This window comes from Vulpes vulpes, chromosome 5 (assembly GCF_048418805.1).
Source record: "Vulpes vulpes isolate BD-2025 chromosome 5, VulVul3, whole genome shotgun sequence".
NCBI lineage: Eukaryota > Metazoa > Chordata > Mammalia > Carnivora > Canidae > Vulpes > Vulpes vulpes.
In genome coordinates, this window is record NC_132784.1 from 18,108,095 (window position 1) to 18,132,980 (window position 24,886).

The 24,886-nt window shown below is 36.6% G+C and overlaps 1 protein-coding gene across 3 annotated transcripts in view; it reads right to left on the bottom strand.

Annotated features, from left to right (window-relative positions):
- Nucleotides 1-24,886, bottom strand: part of ZRANB3 (zinc finger RANBP2-type containing 3) — a 306,312-nt gene that overhangs the window by 69,545 nt on the left and 211,881 nt on the right. For all 3 annotated transcript variants that reach the window (XM_072757626.1, XM_026015556.2, XM_072757627.1), the window contains 2 exons: nt 19,785-19,956; nt 18,294-18,410 (listed from right to left, as the gene is read on the bottom strand). In XM_072757626.1, the coding sequence (XP_072613727.1) occupies nt 18,294-18,410; nt 19,785-19,956 (289 nt within the window). The remainder of the gene's footprint in view (nt 1-18,293; nt 18,411-19,784; nt 19,957-24,886) is intronic.

Below are 24,886 nucleotides of genomic sequence, written 5' to 3' on the forward strand. Positions count from 1 at the left end.
GGCAGAGACATAGGCAGAGGGAGAAGTAGGCTCCATGCAGGGAGCCCGACGTGGGACTCGATCCCGGGTTTCCAGGATCACACCCTGGGCTGCAGGCGGTGCTAAACCACTGCGCCACCGGGGCTGCCCGGATTATTGCTCCTTTTATTCTTTATTTATTGTATCTTTATTAAGGTCTTCCCTCATTCCCTATGGCCATATAGCTATCTCTTCCTCTAAAATGATAACATTGTTGTTTTATTTGTACTTTATTATTACTGACCATCTCCTTATCAACAAACAGGACGCAGGATGTGTCTGGTTTAGAGTCAAAGTCCCTTTCCTACACAAAAGAACTGGCACAGGACACGGTACTCTTCAGTCTGACAAACATCCCAATCCTTGTGCATCAGGGAATACTGCAGTGGCCTCATTATATATCACTGAGTATTATAAATAGGAGTCTACCTGTGTTAAGTTGCTGAGGCAGGACAGCAAAGAGGAAATGCACTCTGTGCATAATGGAAACCTGTTTAGAGAAGTATACCTTCTAAAAAGTTTTTTAAGGCACTAAGGAATGCTGTCATTTCCAAAGAAACAGGAAACTAAAAATTACGGCTTGGTTTAATCATTTTCATAGAAAAAGTACTGGTATTTCTCTTAAAATGGTTTTTCTCTAAAAATGTACCAGGAAATAACTGAGTTGACCAAACCATACCACTTATATCTGTGTTTTTTTCCTAGGAGAGTGCTTTCCTGATCCTAAATCTAAAGAATTTGTCCATTTTCATCCATTGTATTCTCAACAGATATGACAAAGCAATAAAAATAATGACAGAGAAGAAGAAAAGTAATTCTAATTATCTGGGAGCCTTCACTATTTGACTTTTTACCAGTAACACTGATTATTTTTCTTTCAGTTCCTTAGTTTAGTGTCACCACTATTAGCCTGGACTACAAGTGTGGCATCTCAACTGGATTCTCTCCCTACCGGATTGTTTCTTCTAATGCATTCTCTACATAGCTACAGTTCTTTTCCCAAGGCACAAATTTTACTCTACTCCACTATACTTATTTGCTCAGAACCTTATGATAAGTTATAAACTATGAATTGTGACCTTTATGATGGGGTTATTGCTCTCTGTGATCTCCATCCTACTCCCAGAATTCCATCCTGACACTTTATGCTTTTAGTTCTGATGACCTACTTTTCTAAGTATGTCATTTCTGGTTAATCTTTGTGAGTTTGCCCAAAGTATTTATCTGTCTTGACATACACTCCATCAACGCCATCCCCTTCCCATTTCACTTCACTCTAGTTGGCTACATTTTCCTTGTTCATTCCTTGGGATGTCTTTCCTGAACTCCCGAGACTGGGTCAAGTGTCCTCTTCCAAGTTCTCCCATAACATCTGGTTTTTAATTAATTAATTAATTAATTAATTAATTTTTTTATGATAGTCACAGAGAGAGAGAGAGGCAGAGACACAGGCAGAGGGAGAAGCAGGCTCCATGCACCAGAAGCCCGATGTGGGATTCGATCCCAGGTCTCCAGGATCGCGCCCTGGGCCAAAGGCAGGCGCCAAACCGCTGCGCCACCCAGGGATCCCCTGGTTTTTAATTTAAATACTAAATATACTGTGCTGTAGTTGAACATTTATTTTAAATCCGTCCTCTTTTATAGACTGCAAGTTCCTTGAGAGAGAAACACTGTACCTTGTTTACATTGCTCCCCATCACCAAGCATAATCCTTTCTAAACAATAGGCACTCAATAAATATCTGTTGAATAAATTAAAAAACCCCACATAACCAAAGAAAGAAATCTCAATGCTAGAATGCATTACAACACAATAGCCAATCTGTAAACTGGAATTCCAAAAGTCCATTTATAAATTGGTTTGCGAGTACCCTGAATGAAATGCGTTTTCTTATAGAAGTAATATTACACACAGTCTCTAACTAGCTACTTCCCCCAAAATCTATTTCATCTATAATGTAGATAAACTGTATGATTTATAGTTACTAAAGCCCCTGACTATAAGGTATCATCACTAATGTTTCTGGGGAAAATGTATTACGAATTCCAACTCAATAATGCCATGAACTAATGATTTCTGGCTGTAGCCCAGAATAGAAATATACAGTTCCAGTTTACACAGGTGGTTGAAGACAGAGATTCTAATACACAGGGAATAAAAAATCACTAAAATAGGAATTGGGGTAGCAAGGGTTAGTTTTCTGCTGCCGTTAATCTTTGGAATCATGTTTCAATATGTGGACAACTGACCTTCCATTTATTTTCTTTCAAGGATCTTAGGAATTAGGTGCCAACTTTCTTTTGACTATTGACATTTCTCTGACATCAAACTAGGGTTTCTCACCATAGATAAGAAATTATCTAACAGGTTCTTATATATACACTTTTTCCTTAAGCAAGCTTCTGTACTCAGTATTCAGTACTAAGAAAGCTAAACTAGGCAAGCAAGCAAACAAACAAAAAAACCCAGCTATTAAATCTAGGAAAAACAACAGTTGTCAAATAAAGAAATGTAATTATAGCTTAACTGTGAAATGTTTAACAAAGTCATCATATTGTAAACAATGAACACTGATCAAACCCAAAATTTTAACATAGGAAAATGAAGCAGGAAGAATGTATTGCAAATATTTTCTTCCAATTTACATTTTACATTTTCATTTTCAAAACAGTATGTTTTGTATACCATACCTTTTAACAAAAACACCGTAAGTTTTAAAGTTTTGAGTCCCATTTTTTTCCTTTAGTGTTTTTTGCATCCTACCTAAAAAAATGTCCCGACCCAAAGGTTGACAATATTTTTATGCATGTATACAATTAAAAGTTTTAAAAATTAGGGTGCCTGGCTAGCTTAGTTGGTAGAACATGTGACTCTTGATCTTGAGGTCCTAAGTTTGAGACACATGTTGGGCAAAGAGCTTACTTTAAAAAATAAATAGATAAAATCTTTAAAAAATAGTTTTATAAATCAGTTTTTATATTTGAATCTATAACCAACTTCAAGTTAATTTCTATGAATGGTGCAAAATAACGGTTCAAGGCTAATTTTTTCCCACTAAAGATATTCAACTGTCCTAATACTATTCTTTGAAAAAACTATCATTTCCCCATTGAGTTATCTCATCCTCTTCCCTAACATCAATTGACAATCTATATGAAGGCCTATTTTTTTCCCAGATTCTCTTCTCTGGTTCACTAATCTAAATGCCTATTCTTATGCCAATATCACAAACTCGTAATTACTATAACTTTATAGTAAGTATATCATGCAGTGTGAATCTTTCAACTTTGTTCAAGATTAATTTGGCTAAAGTAAGTTCTTTGTGCTGCTTCATAAATTTTACATTCAGCTTGTTAGTTAATTTCTACAAAAGACTACAGGGATTTCGATTAGCACTGCACTGAAAATACAAGCTAATTTACAGAGAAATGGCATCTTAACAATATTGAAATTTCCAATATATGAACATGATCTATCTTGTGATTTATTTAAGTTTGCTTTATATTCTCTAGATGATGTTTTGTAGTTTTCAGTGCATATACTTTGTTGAATTTATCCCAAAGTAGGTCATGTTTATTGATCCCTTTCTAAATTTCAATTTCCAATTTTTCATTGCTTGTATATACAAATAATTTTCATACATTGAACATGAATTCTAAGACCTTGATAAATTCACTCAGTTCTAGTGCTTGAAGAGTTCTTGGATTTCCCATGTACATAGTCATGTGGTCTGTGAATATAGACAATTGTACTTATTTCTTTTCAATCTGTGTACCTTATATTTGTTTCTCTAGGCTTATTAAACAGTTATAAGAATAATGTTGAATCAAACATTGTTGAACATAAGTGGTGAGAACAGAATCTTGTATTGTTCCTGGTTTTAAGGGAATAGCATTAAATCTTTGAGCATAAAGTATGATGTTAATTGTTAAGTTTTTCATAAATGTCTTTTATTCTGATGATAAAGTCCCTTTCTATTCCTACTTTGCTGAGAGGTATTTATCATAAATGAATGTGGCAAGGAAACTCTTTGATCTCTGAGGCTGAGGATAAGGGAGTGTGCTACTGGCTGAGATTAGCTGGACTGTTGGCTTAGTTCTCTACCCAAGTAAGGCTGTAGACTGGGTTCTACAGATGTCTGAATTCTCTAATCAGGCTGACTAGATGATCAGGTCTGGGTACTATGTTCGGTAATAGATGGGGTCATGAATTAATCTTCCTGCCCTAGCAGGACAGGAGGATGAGACCCAGGGACTGGAAGGCTCTTTGTTTGGGGACCCAAATCAAGGTAGGAGTATATATTAGTCAGGTGAGACCATCAGCTTCACTGTGGAGATGAAGAAAGCCATAGGCTGTATTGTCTGTTCAAATGCCACTGTGGGGGTGCTTGGGTGGCTCAATGGTTGAGCATCTGCCTTTAGCTCAGGTTGTAATCTCAGGGTCCTGGGATCAAGTCCGGCATTAGGCTCCCCATAAGGAGCCTGCTTTTCCCTCTGCCTATGTCTCTGCCTCTTTCTCTCTCTCTCTCATGAATAAATAAAATCTTTTTAAAAATGCCACTATAAGCAGGGCTGTTGGATGGACTCTGCAGATACCACATGTTCTGGTAAGGTTTCCTGGTCCAGTAGGCTGTATTCCATAATGGGTGGGGCTGCAAATTAGTTTCCTTGCCTGAGTGCAATGGCAGAAGAGGCTAGTAAAGCTTTTTGTCGTCTTAAATTCAAATTGACCCATGCCCCAAATTCTCTGGCCAAATAGGTCCCTGGCTTTGTCCTGCAAACTGGTAACTCTGCTTGCCCTACCCTTGGCCAAGGTGCTTCAGGGCTACATAGCTTCCAGGTGCTCTCATCAGTCCTCATCAGACCAGGAGTTGGAGTGGGTAGGTGTAGTAGTTATGTCTCACCTTTACCCCAGCTGGAAGGAGAGGGGCTGCTCCAGGTAAATCTCAATTTCTGGAAAAGACTCTCTGGGAGGGTTTGGGAGCTACTGTCAGCCTTGGATATGAATTAATGCTCCTGTCTGTGTGTAGCACTGTAAGCATCATGTCTGAAATTGACTTTGCTCTGGGGGCAATCAGCTTGGCCCACCTGCCTGTAGGCTTGAATACTGCTATGCTGCACAGATTCCAGATGTTTTCACCAGTTCCACTGGTCAGATGTGGCCAGGATACACTTTCTACAGCAAGTGGGGCTATAACTCACCTCTCTGCCTACGCATGGGGAAAGTGGGCTCTAGGGCTGGCAAAAATTCTTATATGAGGATCTGAATCAAGCAAATCTACACTCTATCATGCTTCCTGGTCAGAGTATGCCACTGATTTGGTTCTGCACACGAGAAAAGTCGCCCCATGGGATAGTAACTTGGGCACTGCAGGTACAAGCTTGATCTGCCAAGATTTATGTGCTGGTTATTGCAAGTTCCTTTCTATTTCTCTCTTACTGTCAGTTTCCCAGTGGCTGAGCCTCATAAACTCTCCTGCAATCCCCATGGATAAAGATCAGAGTAGTGGCTCTGGCAAAGCAACCCACATGCCGGGTGGTGGGGTGGCAATGGTGGTGCTAGTTTTTCCCAATGGATTTTCTTTTCCTGTGGAGGAGCCAGAGGCTCAGTGCGGGGATCTCCCTGAGTGGTACTGCACTGGCCTGGGAGCATGGCAATGGGGCCAACTTCTCCTACCCTAGTAATATAGTCTGTCCTCATCTTTAGGGTATAAGAACCTGTCTCAGCTTTACACCTATGTTCTAGGATTCTCCTGAATAGGTTGTTAGTTATTGTTCATGTGAGGGGTAGTAAAGTCAGGAAGAATCTATGTTGTCATCTTAGTGACTATAAATTTCCTCAAATCCTGGGAATAATCTTTATTCTGAAGTCTACTTTATCTGATATTACAGTGTCTACTTCAGCTTTCTGTTGATTATTGTTTGTATGATTTATCTTTTTTCATCCATTTTCCACTCTCACCCTTCATACTTAGAACTTTTTGCAGTTATCATATGATTTATGCAATATGATAATTCCTAACATTTACTTGTTGAGTTTGTATAATTTACATTTAATGTAATTATTAATAGACTTGGATTAAAAACTAACATCTTGTGTTCTGATTGACCCAGCTGTTCTTTGTCCCTTTTCCTTTCTTTTCTGGCTCTGGATTAACTTAGAATGCTTTATGCATTAGGTTACTATATTGTGTCCACTCTAGGTACATTTTATTTATTTATTTATTTATTTATTTATTTATTTATTTATTTATAAAATTTTTATTTATGATAGTCAGACAGAGAGAGAGAGAGAGAGAGGCAGAGACACAGGCAGAGGGAGCAGGCTCCATATGCACCGGGAGCCCGACGTGGGATTCGATCCCAGGTCTTCAGGATCGCACCCTGGGCCAAAGGCAGGCGCCAAACCGCTGACCCAGGGATCCCTCTATGTACATTTTAAAACTTTTTATTGTGAAATAATTTTAGACATACCAGAGGCTGCAAATATAATAGAGTTCCTGCATGACCTTAACATGGCTTCCTTAATGATAATTTCTTATATAGACATAGTACAATATTGTGACCAGGAAAGACAATGATATAACAATATTTTCTATCACTAAAATTCCATTGTTTTGAAAATGTTATAAATATGGTGTCATGACATATGAAAACTTTTGAGACTGGCTTCTTTCAATGAATATAATGCCTTGAGATTCATCCAATTTGTTGTGTTTATCAATAGCTCATTCCTTTTAACTGAGTATTCTATTGTATGGATATACTACAATTTGTTTTAAGGACATCTGGGTTTACTTCCCAGTTTTTGGTTATTACAGATAAATTCCCATAAAGGAGTCTGTGTTAACCTAAGTTTTCATTTCTCTAGGATAAATATCCAGGACATTTAGACTTTTACGGTTACATTTTATCTTCTCTATTGGTTTATAAGCTGATTGAAATATTTTTTTCTTACTTTCTGTTTTTTATTTATAGCATTTCCATTTTACTGTCTTTAAAATATTCATATTCTTCCAAAATTCCCACCTTTTCATGCATATTGTTTATCTTTGCTACCAGATTATATAACACTTCATAGCTTCCTAAAAGCCCTTGTCTAATAGTTCTACAGTCTAGGTCATTTATCAGCTTGGCTTTATTGATGCTTTATCTTTGGATTAGTTTTTTAAAATTGCTTTTTCATTTATTTCATAATTGTTCTTATGTGCTAGAAATTATGAGTAGAAGAACAAGACAGTCTGAGGTAACTGATATTTACACACCAAGAAATAGGCTTTTTTTCTTTTTCTTTCTTTGGCCAGGGTGATAGTGTGGGAAGGATTTGTATCTGTATTTGGATTCTCTTTTTGTTACATTTACCTTTAGTACATTACAAACTTTGAACACCCCCAGCAACAAGATGCTTCTACCTTGTGATAAAGTATGCCAAAGCTTTTGCTAAGTATTTCAGATGAACTCTTAGCTTCCAGTAGTCCTTGCATGCCTGTACTATGGTCTCTCTCCCCACCAGTGATAGACTTATCTTGATGATTTCTCAGTGCTAAGTTCTTGGTAGGGGGCAGCAGACATTTAGGTCTCTAGAACCAATTCAATTTAAGGCAGGCCCCTTGATCTAGCTGAACCTTAAAAGTGGCACTTTCCTGGAGTTTCTGTCTCTCTCACTGACACTACACTGTGTCTGCTTCTCTCCCTGATACCATACTATATCCACACTATAGATAGTTTTGGGCAGGACAGAGGTTCCTACCTCTCCTCCAGTATTGATGGATCTCTGTCTTATAACAGTCCAAGGTCCTAATTTCAGTAAAGTTTTCTGCCTAGCCTGCAGGGCAGACAGCTTTTGTTACAAACTAGCACTCAAGAGTAATTTCACTTAGTATGAGAAAGGTTCTGGAAGTAGATAGGCTATTGTACTTATGCTCCACTAATAGGATGCTCTATGATCTTCTAGTCAGTACCTGGAAGAGGCCAAAGGAAATAAAGCTTGTGAGTGAATGTGGACTTGCTGTGTCAAGACCCCCTATTAGTCTGAACAGTCATGATACCCCATGCTCAGTCTATAATTTTATTAAAATTTTAGCCATTTTCTTTTTGTCCACATTTATGGTAACTACCCTCATCCTAATTTTGCTCTACCAGGTAAAAAATTTTCATGTGTTTCATTTCTTCTCTCAACAAATTCAATAAAAGGAGAACATTTTCTGAACCTAAGAAAGGGTATCTATGAAAAACTTAAAGATAACATCATTATTAATGGTGAAAGGCTGAATGATTTCCCTTTAGAATGGCAGCAAGGCAAGGCTGTCCAATCCTATCACTTCTATTCAAAATTGTATTTGCATTCCTTCATTGTCATAGGGAAAAAAAATAAAAGACATACAGATTACATATATGAAGTGTCTTTATGTGCAGACAAAAAGATGTTCTATGTAGAAAATCCTAAAGAATTTACAAAAATTCCATAAGAATTAATAAGTGAGTTCAGCAAGGTTAAAGGATAAAAAGTCAATAAATAAAAACAGATAACAATTCTATATTTAGCAGTGAAAGAGTAGATATTTTAATTTCAGAAATAGTTACAGGATATTTGCCTAAGATGGCAGAGGAGTAGGAGGCCTTAGTTTTGTCTGTTTCCTGGAATTCAGCTAGATAGCTATCAAATAATTCTGAACACCTGTGAACTCAACCGGAGATCTAAGAAAAAAATGGCTGCAATTCTACAAACAGAAAAGCAACCACTTTCTGCAAGGCAAGAGGTGCAGAGAAGTCAATCAGAGGCAATATATCAGAAGATAAATGGCAGGGGGAGGGAGTCTCCACACGCCAGCTATCAGAAAGTGATAGATCAGTGGAGTGCAAAATCAGAACTTTCAGATGTCTGCTCCAGTGAGGGGTGTCCCTGCCTGAAAGGTGCTCAGGGGGCCAAGTGGGACAGAAGCCTAGATGGGACAGTGTGGTCTCAGGATCCCTGGGGTTACAGAAACAATGGGAGTGCCTGAGTGGGGCAGAGTTCCCAGGCAATGGAGTGGTGATGCCAGCCACAATCAGTGAGTCCAAGAATGGGTTTTCAGCTCAGTGTTGCCATAAACTGGAACTGTGGCACAGTTGGGCAAATATTCTCTGAGCAGAGGCCCAGCAAACAGCAGAACCAGAATAATACACAATTCCTACTCCCTGTTGGAGGAGCAGCATGTATATGCAAGGTTTGGAGACTTCAAACAGGGACACATCCCTGAGATGGAAATGCTGGGTCACTTGCTGAGTGAGCACAGAGTGTAGATTGAGACCATGGAGACAGGAGTGATTGACTGCTTTTCCCTGAGGGCACACTGAGGAGTGGGGGTGTGAGCTTTCAGCTCTGGGGCTGGAGCTTGGGAGGCTGCAATTTTCATTCTCATCCTCTAAGGCAGAGCAGAAAGCCTTCAGGGAACAAAAGTCACATAGAGAAATCCAAAGCCATTTACACTTAGCCCAGCCCCCTGGCAAGGGCAGTGCAATTACATGGGGCAAAGACTTGTGAGAATCAATGAAACAGGGCCCTCCCCCAGAAGATCAGCAAGAACACCCAGCTAAGACCAAGTTTACTGATCACAGAGAATGGCAAAACCCCATTGCTTAGGAAAAATAGTATATAGAATTCATGGGTTTTTTTCTCATGATTCTGTAGTCTTTCTATTTTCATTTTTTTCTTTTTCCTTTTCAAGCAATTTCTTATTTTATCAACTTTTTTCAGTCTTTTAAAATTTTCCCTTTTACATTTACATCCTATCATTTCATTGTATTTAATTTTATTTTTGCATATATATGTTTCATTTTCTCAACAATTTTGAGATGTAATTTCTTCTAATAGACCCAAATACACCAATAATCTAGTGTATTGCTCTGTTTTCTTCATCTGATTATATTCTCTTTTAATTTGCTTAAAGTCTTTTTTAAATTATGTATGTATGTATGTATGTATGTATGTATGTATGTATTTGAGACACAGAGAGAGAGAGAGAAGCCGAGACACAGGCAGAGGGAGGAGCAGGCTCCATGCAGGAAGCCCGATGTGGGACTCGATCCCGGGTCCCCAGGATCACGTCCTGGGCTGAAGGCAGGTGCTAAACTGCTGAGCCACCCAGGGGTCCCCTGCTTAAAGTCTTTTTAAATTTTCATCTTTACGGTTACATTTATCTGACTGCCAAGGACCAAATCAGTATGGATAGAAGTAAGATATTGGAACTAGAGTTCAGAATAATGATTATGACGACACTAGCTGGGCTTGAAAAAAGCAGAGACGACACTAAAGAATCCTTTTCTGGAGAAATAAAAGAACTAATCAGGTCAAAGTAAAAAAAGGTTAATACTGAGATGCAATAAAAAAAAAAGTGGCTCTAACTGCAAGGATAAATGAGGCAGGAGAGAGAATTAGTGATATAGAAGACAAAATGATGGAGAATAAGTGAGCTGAGAAAAAGAGATAAATAACTTCCGGTCCATGAGGGGAGAATTTGAGAGATAAGTGATACCATAAAGCGAAACAATATTAGAATAATTGGGATCCCAGAATAAGAGGAGAGAAGGAGAGGGACAGAGGTATATTTGAGCAAATTATAGCAGAGAACTTCTCTAATCTGGGGAAGGAAACAGGCATTCAAGTCCAGGAAGCACAGAGAACCTCCCTTAAAATGCGAAATATCAATCTATCTATCTATCTATCTATCTATCTATCTATCTATCTATCTATCTACCTATCTATCTATCTATCTACCTATCTACCTATCTATCTACCTATCTATCTACCTATCTATCTACCTATCTATCTATCTATCTACCTATCTACCTATCTATCTACCTATCTATCTATCTACCTATCTATCTACCTATCTACCTATCTATCTATCTATCTATCTACCCCTTCATATAATAGTGAAGCTTGGGAATTTCAGAGACAAAGAAAAATTCACTGAAACTGAAAACAGTTTGGGACAAAAGGTCCATAACCTACAAGAGCAGAAACATTAGACTGACAGTAGCTCTATCCACAGAGACCTGGCAGGCCAAAAAGGGCTCCAAAGTCCCCAGAGGGCTCCAAACTCTATGAGGCCAGCATTATCTTGATCCCAAAACCAGACAAAGACCCTACCAAAAAGAATTATAGACCATATCCCTTGATAAAGTATTCTTAGGTGCATATTTTTCTCACCCTGAATAGGGTGCTAAATGAGAAAAAAAGGCAACTAAGAATACTGTATCCAGCTAGAATCTCATTCAAAATAGAAGGAGAAAAAAAAAAAAACAAAAAAACAAAAAAACAAAAACACAAAAAAAAAACAAAATAGAAGGAGAAATAAAAAGCTTCCAGGACAAACAGAAACTAAAAGAATTTGTGATCACTAAACCAGAACCAGGCCTGCAGGAAACATTAAAGGGAAACCTTTAAGCAAAGAGAGAGCCCAAAAGTAACATAGGCCAGAAAGGAAGAGACAATATACAGAAACAGAGACTTTGCAGGTAATATAATGGCACTAAATTCATATCTTTCAATAGTTACTCTGAATGTAAATGGGCTGAATGTCCCAATCAAAAGATGCAGGGTATCAGAGTGGGTAAAATAGCAAGACCCATCAATACAAATGAAAATGAAAACACAACTGTTCAAAACCTTTGGAATGAAGCAAAGGCAGTCCTAAGAGGGAAAGGCAGTCCTAAGTCCTACAAGAGTCCTTGTAGCAATATAAGACTTTCTCAAGAAATAGGAAAGGTCTTAAATACAAAAGCTAACCTTACAGCTAAAGAAGCTGGAGAAAGAATCGCAAATAAAGCCTAAACCCAGTAGGAGAAGAGAATTAATAAAGATTACAGCAGAAATCAATGAAATAGAAACCAAAAGAACAGTAGAACTGATCAACAAAACTAGAAGCTGGTTCTTTGAAAGAATTAATAAAATCAATATCCCCTAGCCAGATTTATCAAAAAGAAAAGACCCAAATAAACAAAATCATGAATGAAAGAGGAGAGATCACAACCAACACTGAAGAAATACAAACATTATAAGAACATATTATGAGGAACTATATGCCAACAAATTAGCAATCTGGAAGAAATGGATGATTTCCTAGAAATGTAGAAACTACCAAAACTGAAATAGGAAGAAATAAAAAACCCTAACAGATCTATAACCAGGAAAGAACTGGAAGCAGTCATCAAAAATCTCCCAACAAACAAGAGCCAAGGGCTGGATGGCTTCCCTGGGAAATTCTACCAAACATTTAAAGAAGAATTAATACCTATTTTTCTGAAGCTGTTTCAAAAAATAGAAATGGAAGGAAAACTTCCAAACTCTATGAGGCCAGCATTATCTTGATCCCAAAACCAGACAAGGACCCCACCAAAAAGGAGAATTATAGACCATGGACATGGATGTAGAAATTCTCACCAAGATACTAGCCAATAGGCTCCAACAGTACATTAAAAGGATTATTAACCACAATCAAATGGGATTTATTCCTGGGCTGCATGGGTGGTTCAACATCCACAAATCAATCAATTTGATATACTACATTAATAAAAGAAAGGACAAAAACTATATGTTCCTCTGAATAGATGCAGAAAAAGCATTTGAGAAAGTACAGCATCCTTTCTTGATTTAAACTCTTCACAGTGTAGGGATAGAGGGAACATACCTCAATAAAATAAAAGTGATTATTTGAAAAGCCCAACAGTGAATGTTATTCTCAATGGGGAAAAACTGAGAGCTTTTCCATTAAGGTCAGGAACACGAAAGAGATGTCCACTCTCACCAATACTGTTCAACATAGTACTAGAAGTCCTAGCCTCAGCAATCACACAACAAAGAGAAATAAAAGACATCTGAATCGACAAAGAAGTCAATCTCTTGCTCTTTGCAGATGACATGATACTTTATGTGGAAAACCCAAAAGACTCCACCCAACATTGCTAGAACTCACACAGGAATTTAGCAGAGTACAGGATATAAAATCAATGTACAGAAATCAGTTGCATTTCTATACACTAACAATGAGAAAGAAGAAAGAGAAATTAAGGAGTTGATCCCATTTACAATTGCACCAAAAACCATAAGAAACCTAGGAATAAACCCAACCAGAGAGGAAAAGGATCTGTGCTCAGAAAATTACAGAACAGTTATGAAAGAAATTGAGGAAAACAAAAAGAAATGGAAAAATGTCCTATGCTCATGGATCGGAAGAACAAATATTAAAATATCTAGAGCAATCTATACATTCAGTGCAATCCCTATCAAAATACATCAACATTTTTCACAGAGCTGGAACACAAAAATTTGTATGAAACCAGAAAAGATCCCGAATAGCCAAAACAATGTTGAAAAAAAAAAAAAAAACCCAAAGTGAGTAGCATCACAATTCTGGACTTCAAGCTCTATTCAAAGCTGTGATCATCAAGACAGTATGGTATTGGCACAAAAACAGACAGATAAGTGGAACAGAGCAGAAAACTCAGAAATGGACTTTCAACTCTATGGTCAACTAATCTTCAGCAAAGCAGGAAATAATATCCAATGGAAATTATCTTCTACAAATGGTATTGGAAAAATTGGACAGCCACATTCAGAAGAATGAAACTGGATCATTTACTTACACTATATACAAAAACAGACTCTAAATGGATGAAAGACCTAAATGTAAGACAGGAATCCATCAGAATCCTAGACAAGAACACACTTAACAATATCTGTGACCTCGGCCCCAGCAACTTCTTGCTAGATATGTCTCCAAAAGCAAGGGAAACAAAGGCAAAAATGACCTTTTTGGACTTCATCAAGATAAAAATCTTCTGCACAGCAAAGGAAGCAGTTAACAAAACCAAAAGACAACCAACAGAATGGCAGAAGATATTTGCAAATGTTTTATCAGATAAAGTGCATTGTGGGACACCTGGGTGGCTCTGCGGTTGAGCATCTGTCTTTGGCTCAGGGCATGATCCCGGGGTCCTCGGACCGAGTCCCACACTGGGCTCCCTGCATGGAGCCAGCCTCTCCTTCTTTTTTTTTTTTTTTTTTTTTAATTTTTATTTATTTATGATAGTCACAGAGAGAGAGAGAGAGAGAGGCAGAGACACAGGCAGAGGGAGAAGCAGGCCCCATGCACCAGCAGCCCGACGTGGGATTCGATCCCGGGTCTCCAGGATCGCGCCCTGGGCCAAAGGCAGGCGCTAAACCGCTGCGCCACCCAGGGATCCCCCCAGCCTCTCCTTCTGCCTGCGTCTCTGCCTCTCTCTCTGTGTCTTTCATGAATAAATAAATAAAATCTTTTTTTAAAAAAGATAAAGCACTTTGTATCCAAAATCTATAAAGAACTCATGAAACTCAATACACAGCAACAAATAATCTAATCAATAAATGGGCAGAAGACACGAACAGACATTTCTCCAAAGAAGACATACAAATGGCCAATAGACCCATGAAAAAATGCTCAACATCACTCAGCATCAGGGAAATACAAACCAAAACCACAATGAAGGCAGCCCGGGTGGATCAGCAGTTTAGCACCACCTTCAACCCAGGGTGTGGTCCTGAGGTCCTGGGATCAAGTTCCGCATTGGGCTCCCTGCGTGGAGTCTGCTTTTCCCTCTGCTAGTGCCTCTCTCTCTCTCTCTGTGTTTCTCATGAATAAAAAACAAACAAACAAAAAAAAACCCCAAAAAACAACAACAAAGAAACCACGATAAGATACTACTTCACACTGGTCAGAATGGCTAAAATTAACAAGTCAGGAAATGATAGATGTTGGCACAGATGTGGAGAAAGGGGAACCCTGTTACATGGTTGGTGGAAATGCAACCTGGTGCAGCCACTCTGGAAAAGAGTATGGAAGTTCTTCTTCAAAAAGTTGAAAATAGAGCTACCCTATCACCCAGCAATTGCACTACTACGTATTTACCGCAAAGATACAAGTGTAGAGTGATTCAAGGGGTCACCTGCACCCCAATGTTCATAGCAGCAATGTCCACAATAGCCAAACTATGGAAAGAGCCCAGATGTCTATCAACAGATGAATGTATAAAGAAGAAATGGTATATCTATATAATGGAATACTACTCAGCCATCAGAAAAATGAAATTTTGCCATTTGCAATGATGTGGATAACTAGAGGGTATCATGCTCAGCAAAATCAGTTCATCAGAGAAAGACAATTATCATATGATCTCACTCATATGATTTTAAGAATTTAAGGAACAAAACAGAGGATTATAGGGGAAGGGAGGGAAAAATAAAACAAGATGAAATCAGAGGGGAGACAAATTACAAGAGAAACTTAATCATAGGAAACAAACTGAGGGTTACTGGAAGGGAGGGGGCTGGGGGTATGGGGTAATTGGTTGATGGACTTAAAGAGGGCATGTGTTATAATGAGCACTGGGTGTTATATAAGAATGATGAATCATTGACCTCTACCTCTTATACCAATAATACATTATATGTTAATTAATTGAATTTAAGTAAAAAAAGAAATATTTACAAGTGCATAAAAAGAGATGAAATAACTAGAGTAAATCTGGCAAAATGTATTCATTGAAACTAGAAAATATGGCTGGGGGAAATGAAAGAAGACACTCTTTCCATGGGTCAGGAAATTCAATACTATTAAGAAGTCAATTCTTCCAAATGAATTTATAGATTCAAAACAACTCCAATCAAAACTGCACATACTTAAAAAGCTAATTCTAAACCTCATAAAGAAAAGCAAAAGACTTACAGCAGACAGAATAATTTTGAAATAAAGTAGGAGTGAACACCATGTGATTTCACCAAGCTTTGTTAGAAAGGTACAGGAACCAGATACTGTAGTATTATGTCAAATTAGATGTATGGGTCAATGAAACAGACCAGAGTTCAGAAACAGACCCACATATATATGACCAAATGATTTTTTTATGAAGGTGCTAAGATGTGTCAATGCAAGAAAAATGGTTTACAATAATGAATATTAATTGAAAACTGAAAATCCACACGCAAAATAAATAAGCAAATAAAATCCACCCAGACCAAAACAACCAGATCTCTATCCTTAACTTGGTACCACATAAAAAAATTAACTCAAAATAGTTCTAGGCCTACTTATATAAGCTAAAGATATAGCACTTTTAGAAGAAAACATGGTAGAAGATGTTTGTGAACATGGAATAAGCAAAAATTAATTAGGACTTAAATAGCACAAAATATGAAAGAAAAAATAATAAACTGGACTGTTTCAAAATTTAAAACTTCTGTTCTCTGAAAGACAATGTCGAGACAATAAAATGCAAACTACAGACTTGGAAGAAATACTTTGAAAAGGCCAATATGTTAAAGGACTTGTTTCTACAATATATATATAAACAATATGAGCACATCTATCTCTGTAGGGAACTAGAAACATAATACCAATTAAAAAATATATATATATTATATATAATATATAAGTCACCACTAGTCTGTGGTGACTAGTGGCTCAGTGGGTTGAGCATTTGACTTTTGATTTCAGCTCAGGTCATGATCTCAGAATTATGGGAGCCATGTCAGGCTCCATGCTCAGTGGGGTGTTGACTTGAGATTCTCTCTCTCCCTCTCCCTCTGCTCACCTCCCCTGCCCCATGCTCTCTCTCTCACTAAAATAAATAAACCTTAAAAAAAGAGAACTCTTATAATCCAATATAAATATGGACTTGGTATGCGCAGACTATATGATATATAACAGATATATGATATCTATTGTAGATATAAACACATGAAAATATGCTATCATTAGACATTAGGAGAAGGCGAATTAAAATAACAAGGAGATACCAGTACATACCTGGAAAATAGCTAAAATTAAAAAGACTGACAATACCAAGTACTGACAAAGATGTAGAATCATTGGGAACTCTCATACATTGCTCTAGGAATGCAAAATGGCACAGTACTTGAAAAACAATTTGGCAGCTTTTTATAAAATTTAACCTGTGCCTTTCATGTGACCCAACAGTCCCATTCCCAGTTATTTACTCAGGTAAATGAAAATCTGTTCATACAAAGACCTGTACATGAATGATCATAACAGTTTTACTTATAATGGCCCAAACTGATAAGATCCCAAAATGGCCACTATCTGGTGAAGGAAAAAAACTGTTATATGGGCAGCCCTAGTGGTGCAGTGGTTTAGCGCCGCCTGCAGCCCGGGGTGTGATCCTGGAGACCCGGAATCGAGGCCTATGTCGGGCTCCCTGCATGGAGCCTGCTTCTCCCTCTGCCTGTGTCTCTGCCTCTCTCTGTCTCTCTGTCTCTTTCTCTGAATAAATAAATAAATAAATCTTAAAAAAAATCCTGTATATATCTGTACACTGGAACATTATTCAGAAATAAAAATGAAGAAACTAATTACATATGCAAACCATGGATCAATATTCAAAAGCTTTTTGCTAAATGAAAGAAGCCAGACATAAGGCTACATACTATTTGATTCCATTTTTGGAACATTTAGGAAAATGCAAAACTACAGTGATAGAAAGCATAACTGAGACTGCAGAGGTGCAGAAAGCAGGTATGAGGGAGATGACTACAAAGGGGAACCAGGGAACTTTTGGGCAAATGGAAATATCCTTTATCTTGAGTGTACTGGCAACTTACTCTGTGTATTTGTCAAATGTCATCAAGCTATATATTTTAAAAGGACAAATTTCCCTGAATGTGAAAAAAAAAATTATCTTATAAAAAAAATCTCAGAATTGGAAAGGAGTGACACTCATTAGCATGTCTAAGTTCTACGATGCTAGTAAAAACAACGTGTGATGAACCTACTTTATATTCACACTGAGAATTAAAAACTCTAACACCTCTAATTTGCACTTTCAGACAAACAATATGAGCACATCTATCTCTGTAGGGAACTAGAAACATAATACCAATTAAAAATGATTGACTTAAATAAAAAACATTATTTGTGGCAATTATGTAGCAAAGACCACAGAAAAATCAGATGACAAAGATGAATATATGTATATTCTTTAAATGAGAACATGTAAAGCATATCATATTCCCTCCTCAAAGTGTACCCATATATTGGAAAGGATCAATAAATAGATCTGTATAATGGTCTCCATATACTATTGTTTACTTAGAATATATCCAAATTTTTCCATAACAGAGAATTAAAAAATTAAATGGCTAAGGCATGTTACAGTATGCAAATAAGCTGTTTAAATAAAAGCATTAAAATACATTAAACAATTTGTATCAAGACGAACACATGATGTCCCAACAAAGATTACCTTGGCAATAGCTGTTTGTTTAAACATGCGAGTAATCAATCCCATGACAGTCTTAGTGGCTCCTGAATTTGGAGCTTTCATTAATTTTTCCCATTCTTCAAAGCTGCTATTCAATTCCTATGCGGGAGAAAATAACAATGTTTAGAAATATGGCATAAAGAACAGAACAGGAATGCCTGGGTGGCATTAGTTGGTTAAGTGTCTGACTCTTGATTTTGGCTCAGGTCATGATCTCATAGTCATGGGATAGAGCCCCACATCAGGCTTGGAGTTCAGTGCGAAGTCTGCTTTGGATTCTTTTCCCTTTCTTCTCCTTTCCACTCTGCCCCTCTCTGACTGCACATTCTCTATCTCTCAAATACACAAATAAACAAAAAAATTTTAAAAAAAGAATAGAACAATTAATAAAATAATGAATTTTGTCCTACTTTTTTCTTTTTTTTTCTTTGTAAAGATAGGAAAACAAACTCCCAAAGATACCAATGTATTCATTTAAAAGCATCAATATGGAGATAGGTCAGTCACATGTTCATACCAAAGACAGAAACCAACGAAAAGCTGTGGGTGAAAGACAAGCCCTTTGCTAACACCACAAATCAAACAATTAGAGATTCCCCTTAAGGAAAAACATTTTGTAAAGTTAAAAAAAAAGTTTGCATACATAAGAAAGGAAATAATGAAAATGTATATGGTAGCAAAGTATTTTCATAATGTAATGAGATATGATTTCATTTAAATAAGCATAAAGACTTGAAGAATATTAGCTGAAGAATAATGTAATATAATCACATACTCTTATTTTTCTTTCTAATGCTAACATAGTGGATAAAGAAAATCAGGTTATTCTTTTATTACCAGTAATATATTGCTCAGTGTTTACAAAATGTCTACCTTAAGCTTTCAAAATCAAACAATGCAATAAGTAGTCTTTGTCAACAAAACTTTGTCCAGATTTAAAGAAATTTCAGAGGATATATAAGCACTGTACTCCATAAAAGTAAATGTAGGTAAGGATTAGGTAAAATACAATATGGCTTTCTAATATATGGACCTTCACATCCTCCAACATGATCATAGAGTTTTCAGATCTCAAAAAGATGCCCATATCCAAGTTATTCTAGAAGATAGCTCATACTTGAAAAAAAATCCTAGAGCAAGAAACACAACTTCCCTTCCTAATTATTGGGCTTGACACCCTATAGGTACTTAGAACTCTTACTACTAAATCTTCCTTGCAGGTGAGGTGCTTTTAATCTAGACTGAACAGAAATAATCTTTTTAAATCAGTAGGATACTGATTCTTTTCACATTATTTGATGATTTAAATTAAATATTTCCTATTCTCTTGAAATGATACAAAGCCAGTTCATATGTTCTATTAATTAATCCTATTTTAAGAAAACAGACCTTTCCTTCTATCAAATATCAGTATGTATAATCTTTCATTAACATGACTTAAAGTAAGACTTTGAATCAAACAAGCATTCTCACCTTGGCAGCTGCTGATGGAAGATCAAAGGGAATACGCTGTCTGACTTTAGGGGGCAGCTGGGTTAAAACATCATTCTTCAATCTTCTGATCATTATGTTACTTAATAGCTGATGAAGTTCATTCAGATTTGATGCTCCTCTGCAATCCCACTGAGGCCTTCTACCAAAAAATCTGTTAATATGAAGAAAAACCATGTAGCAAAGCTAAATGGTAGGAATAGGAAAACAATTTATCCATTTTTTTTCCTTTTAATGATAAGGAGCCATCACACTGTTTTTCTGTTACTTCTGAATGCAAATCAGTTTCTAAAAGCTCAGCTTGAGAAAGAGTAATGAGAATGATTACACATCATACTCAGCCATAGAAAATGTTAATTGTCTAATGTACTGTTTACACTGAGTTAATGCAAGGCTAGAATGAACTGAAAACTGTAAGTATCACTGGCATTTTGGGTGGGCTTACAAATAGTGTGCCTAGCAGGTCTAGCCCCAATTAGGCACTGAATGCTAGTACACCAGCTAGTCTACATAACAGTCAAACCACCTAAAACCCTTCCATATCCTCTAAGAGAAGGTATCTCCCAACAAGCTGTTAGGCATAGCAGATTCATCTCTTGGTGATCACTTGGCCTTTGAAACCACTGGATACACAGTAAAGGAATTAGGAGAAAAAAAAAAAAAAAAGGACAGAAACCCACCATGAAAGAGAGAATGGTGAAACATAGTATAAAAAATTTCAAAAAAAAAAAACCAAAAAAAAAATTTCAACAAACGTTTAGAAGTCGATGTTGACAGATAAGTGGTAGCTGACTTGGCAAAAGAAAAGCAGCTGCAACTTAATATGCTTGCAAAAGTGAACATGTCCTCTAGACTTTTGAGAAGCCTGGGAGTTGGAAGCACCAAACACTGATGGCAGGTGTGAAGACAAGGGTTGGAATGTATTGGATCTATTAAACTTAGGCATCAAGACAGCTGGCCTACTAACATTTCCCCCATCATTGTGACAACCCAAAACTTACTCAAAAAATTTCTAATCATCTCCTAGGGGCCCATACTATTGAAGATAGCTCGTAGAGAAAAATTAACAACAGGAAAACTCCTGTTAGGTTCTATCATGATTACTGATACTGATAATTAAATGACTATTTATTTTAATGGCATTTTGGTGATATTTTAGCACAACAGTGTCAACTGGAGAAATCTGAAATTCGTTAACATTAATTTTTTAAATTACACACATTTTGATAACAAACATACAAGAATAGTATAGACAAAGTTAAAAACATGCACTTGGAGGTGTCTGGGTGGCTCAGTAGGTTAAGCATTTGCCTTTGGCTCAGGACATGATCCCAGGGTCCTGGGACTGAGCCCCATGTCAGGCTCCCTGCTTAACAGGGAGTCTGCTTCTCTCTCTCCCTCTGCCTCTCTCTCCGCAACTTGTGTGCTCTATCACTCTCAAATAAATAAAATCGTAAAAAAAAAAACCAAAAACCATACACTTGCATGTAGAATTAGAAAAATTGAGTGAATATATGCCACTATTATCTGATAAAATTATAGACACTGCACAGTTGTGATCAAAAAGAAATTCTTGTTTAAAAAAAGCTAAGTGCTGGCATTGTAAAAAAGATTTACTAGACTTATTTATACTTTTCATATATTACTGGGAGTTTGACTCCCTTTAATGTTTTATGTCTATTAATATTAAAAATTCACACACTACAGAAACTGGAAAAATAACTTGCCAATACCCAATTATGTCACCATTTTTTTCCATTCACAATCATAGTACTTAAGTTACATTTTGACCTTATGGGAAAAAAAAATCTAATGTTTAGAACTACCAATGATGGGAAAAAGAGGTAGGATCTTTTGTTTTTTGAGAATGAAATGTTTACAATTAAAATCAATTATTTAGCATGCTCTCCACTTATGCAATATATTCTGCAAGAAAGAACATGCTAATGGAAGTTTTCTGGCACAATTGTTCCACACTGGTATGGACAACACACAGATGTCTTCAAACAAGCCAACCATAGAGGCTGCACTTGCCTGCTTCAGACCACCGATATTCCTGCTCCAAAAGGGCAGGTCTGTTTATAAGTCAGAGCAATCTAACTTCAGATGCCACTACACTTGTAACAAGCTTGTGACAAAAAGGTTATTTCACTCTTCCAGAAGAGGATGAACTACAAGAAACTTTTGTAGCCAGTTGCCTCCTAGGTGTCTTACCACTGATTGACTGTAAACCCTATGCTTGGATTAGAGAAATCCTTTCTCCCAACACCTTTCTCTTTAGGCTGGAGTCAGACTGCTAGAGGTTGCAATGACTCTAAAGAGTACTGTGCTGAATCTCCTGCTTCAAGTTTGGATTGCAAAGGGGAAATGAAATGGGGAGGAAAGGCTAAAAGAAATGCCATCTATAAATGTCTACTCCCTTCCTGCTAAAATTGATGGTAACTATATATACTTTTGAAGTAGCCTATTCTTTTATTTAAGCAGTTTTATTGAAATATAATTCATAATGTCATATAATTCACCCCTTTAAAGTATATAATTCAATGGTTTCTCATATACTCTCAAATATGTACAACCATTACAGTAAATGTTAGAACATTTTCAACATCTCAAGAAGGAACCCCATAATCTTTAGCTATCACTCCCTTAATCACTGTCCTGCCTGCCAGCTCTAAGCAATCATTAATCAATTTCCTATCTCAAAAGATTTTCCTAAACTTTCATATACACAAACTCAGATACTAGATATTCTTTTTGATTATCTCCTTTCACTTTTCTTTCACAGTTTTTTTCAAGGTTCATCCATACTGTAGCATGTATTCATTCTTTTGTAAGGCCAAATAATATTCCATTATATGGAGAAACCACTATTATTTATCCATTTATCTGTTGACAGACATTTTAGTTGTTTCCCACTTTTTGACTTTTTAAAAATTTTATTTATTTATTTGAGAGAGAGAGAGAATATGTGTGTGAGACAGAGTGATTACAAGTAGGGGGGAGGGGCAGAGGGAGAAGTAGGCTCCCAGCTGAGCAGGGAGACCAATGTGGGACTCAATCCCAGGACTCTGGGATCATGACCTGAGTTGAAGGTAGAAGCCCAACCAACTGAGTCACCGAGGCGCCTCCAACTTTTGGCTTTTAAATAATAAAACCAACAACAAAACAAAATCGAACCTAACCAGTCTTTCCTTACTAGGATCTGTTTGCCGTTTACTTTCATTGTATCCACATGAACTTACTTTTAACCAAAAGGCTGCCTATAGCATTAAGCTGTTGTTTTTTAAATTTTTAAAACTATATTTTTATTTTTTTTAAAGATTTATTTATTTATTCATGAGAAACAGAGAAAGACAGAGACATAGGAAGAGAGAGAAGCAGGCTCCCCATAGGGAGCCCGATGAGGGACACGATCCAGGATCCCAGGATCACACTCTGAGCCAAAGGCAGATGCTCAACTGCTGAGCCAACCAGGTGTCCCTTAAAACTATATTTTCAAATAATACTTTTATTGAAGTAATACATGCACAGAGTTAAAAAAGAAAAATTTCAAACGATTTTGATCAGTAAGTCCAGGTTTTGATATATTCTCCCTGCTTCAAAGTCAAGATAACTAATATATAGAGAAAACAAAAACCCAAATTTGGGGACAAAGAAGATGAATGTCTCTGTAGTCTAGAAACAGAACAAAAATGTAAAGAAGAGAACAGGGTTGAAGACATCAATCTGCTTGTTTTATGTCTAAGAGCAGGCAGTGAAAAACAAGAACCAGGGTTATAAAGAGAAAGTATTTTTCTGTACAGTTTTAATATACAATAAATTTTCCAAGAACTGCAAATGCTGTTAATTCCACAGAATATTGTATATTCTTATGTTTGAAATGTAACTCTGAGTTGCTTGCCAATTTGGAAAAATCATATTGTTAACACCATAACTGTGGTAGCTGACCTGCAAACATATACAGATGTATTAGCTTACATTTCTAGAGCAGGTGTTCATAATGATTCTACACATATATCAAATTTCATTACTTAAATGATTCATGCCTTTCCACTTTAATATCACTGATATTCACACATTTGTAACAGTATAGTTGGAACAGTTTTCCTCTTAATGGTATGTAAAATAATAGTACATATAATTAAGGCAGTCATAAATTCAATAACATCCAGCATCCAATATGTATATAAATATACATATTTTGTTCTTATTTTAAATTGCCTTCTAGTGTAGTCATTCCTACCTATTTACATCCTAAAGTACATATTATTTTATTATAGTTTGTATAATTTTTATTTCTCCTCTATGTAATACTGGGGTTTTATTAGTTTTTTGGAACATACATAAAGAGAGAGATTACTGTATCTATGAATTTCATTTAAGTATTATAACGGGAGCACTATACAGCATTTATTACTAAAAAAGTAAACATTAGGTCTATTAGGGCAAAAAACACTGCTCTACAATACAACCATTTCCCTGTCCTCATTATGGTCACTTACAAGTATCATGCAACTAATTCACAAGACTAAGTTCTGAGGAAAAACAATGCGTGTGTGTGTGTGTTTGTGTATATTTAATGTACTTCAATCTTTAACACAAATTAAATTTTAAAAAGCCCCCAAGGAGCAATAAAGACAGAAAAAAAAACCACAACATTTTAAGATGAATGTATAAAATTTTCCATGCGATAAGTTAGAAAACTACAAGTATTCTGAAGGTCAATGTAACTTGACATCCAAGACTACTTAGCTACAAAGATCCAAGAAATGGGATAAACTTGTTGAGTCGCTATGTTGTATGTCTGAAACTAATGTAGTAGCATTGTTTGTCAACTAAATAGAATGGTGACTCTGATCACCATAAATAAAATGTAAAGAAATACTTCCTAAGATAAAAGAGATATTAAACGGAACTCATAAGGTCAAATTGTCTTCAGTGAAGTAAGTATATCCCAGGGTATGTTAGTTGCTATTTACCACACCCATCTCTGACCATTCTAATCTCTCCTACATAATACTAAGAATAAACTTCCTAAAATGTAAATTATCTAAGCTTAAAAACCTTCAACAGGAGACTTCTGG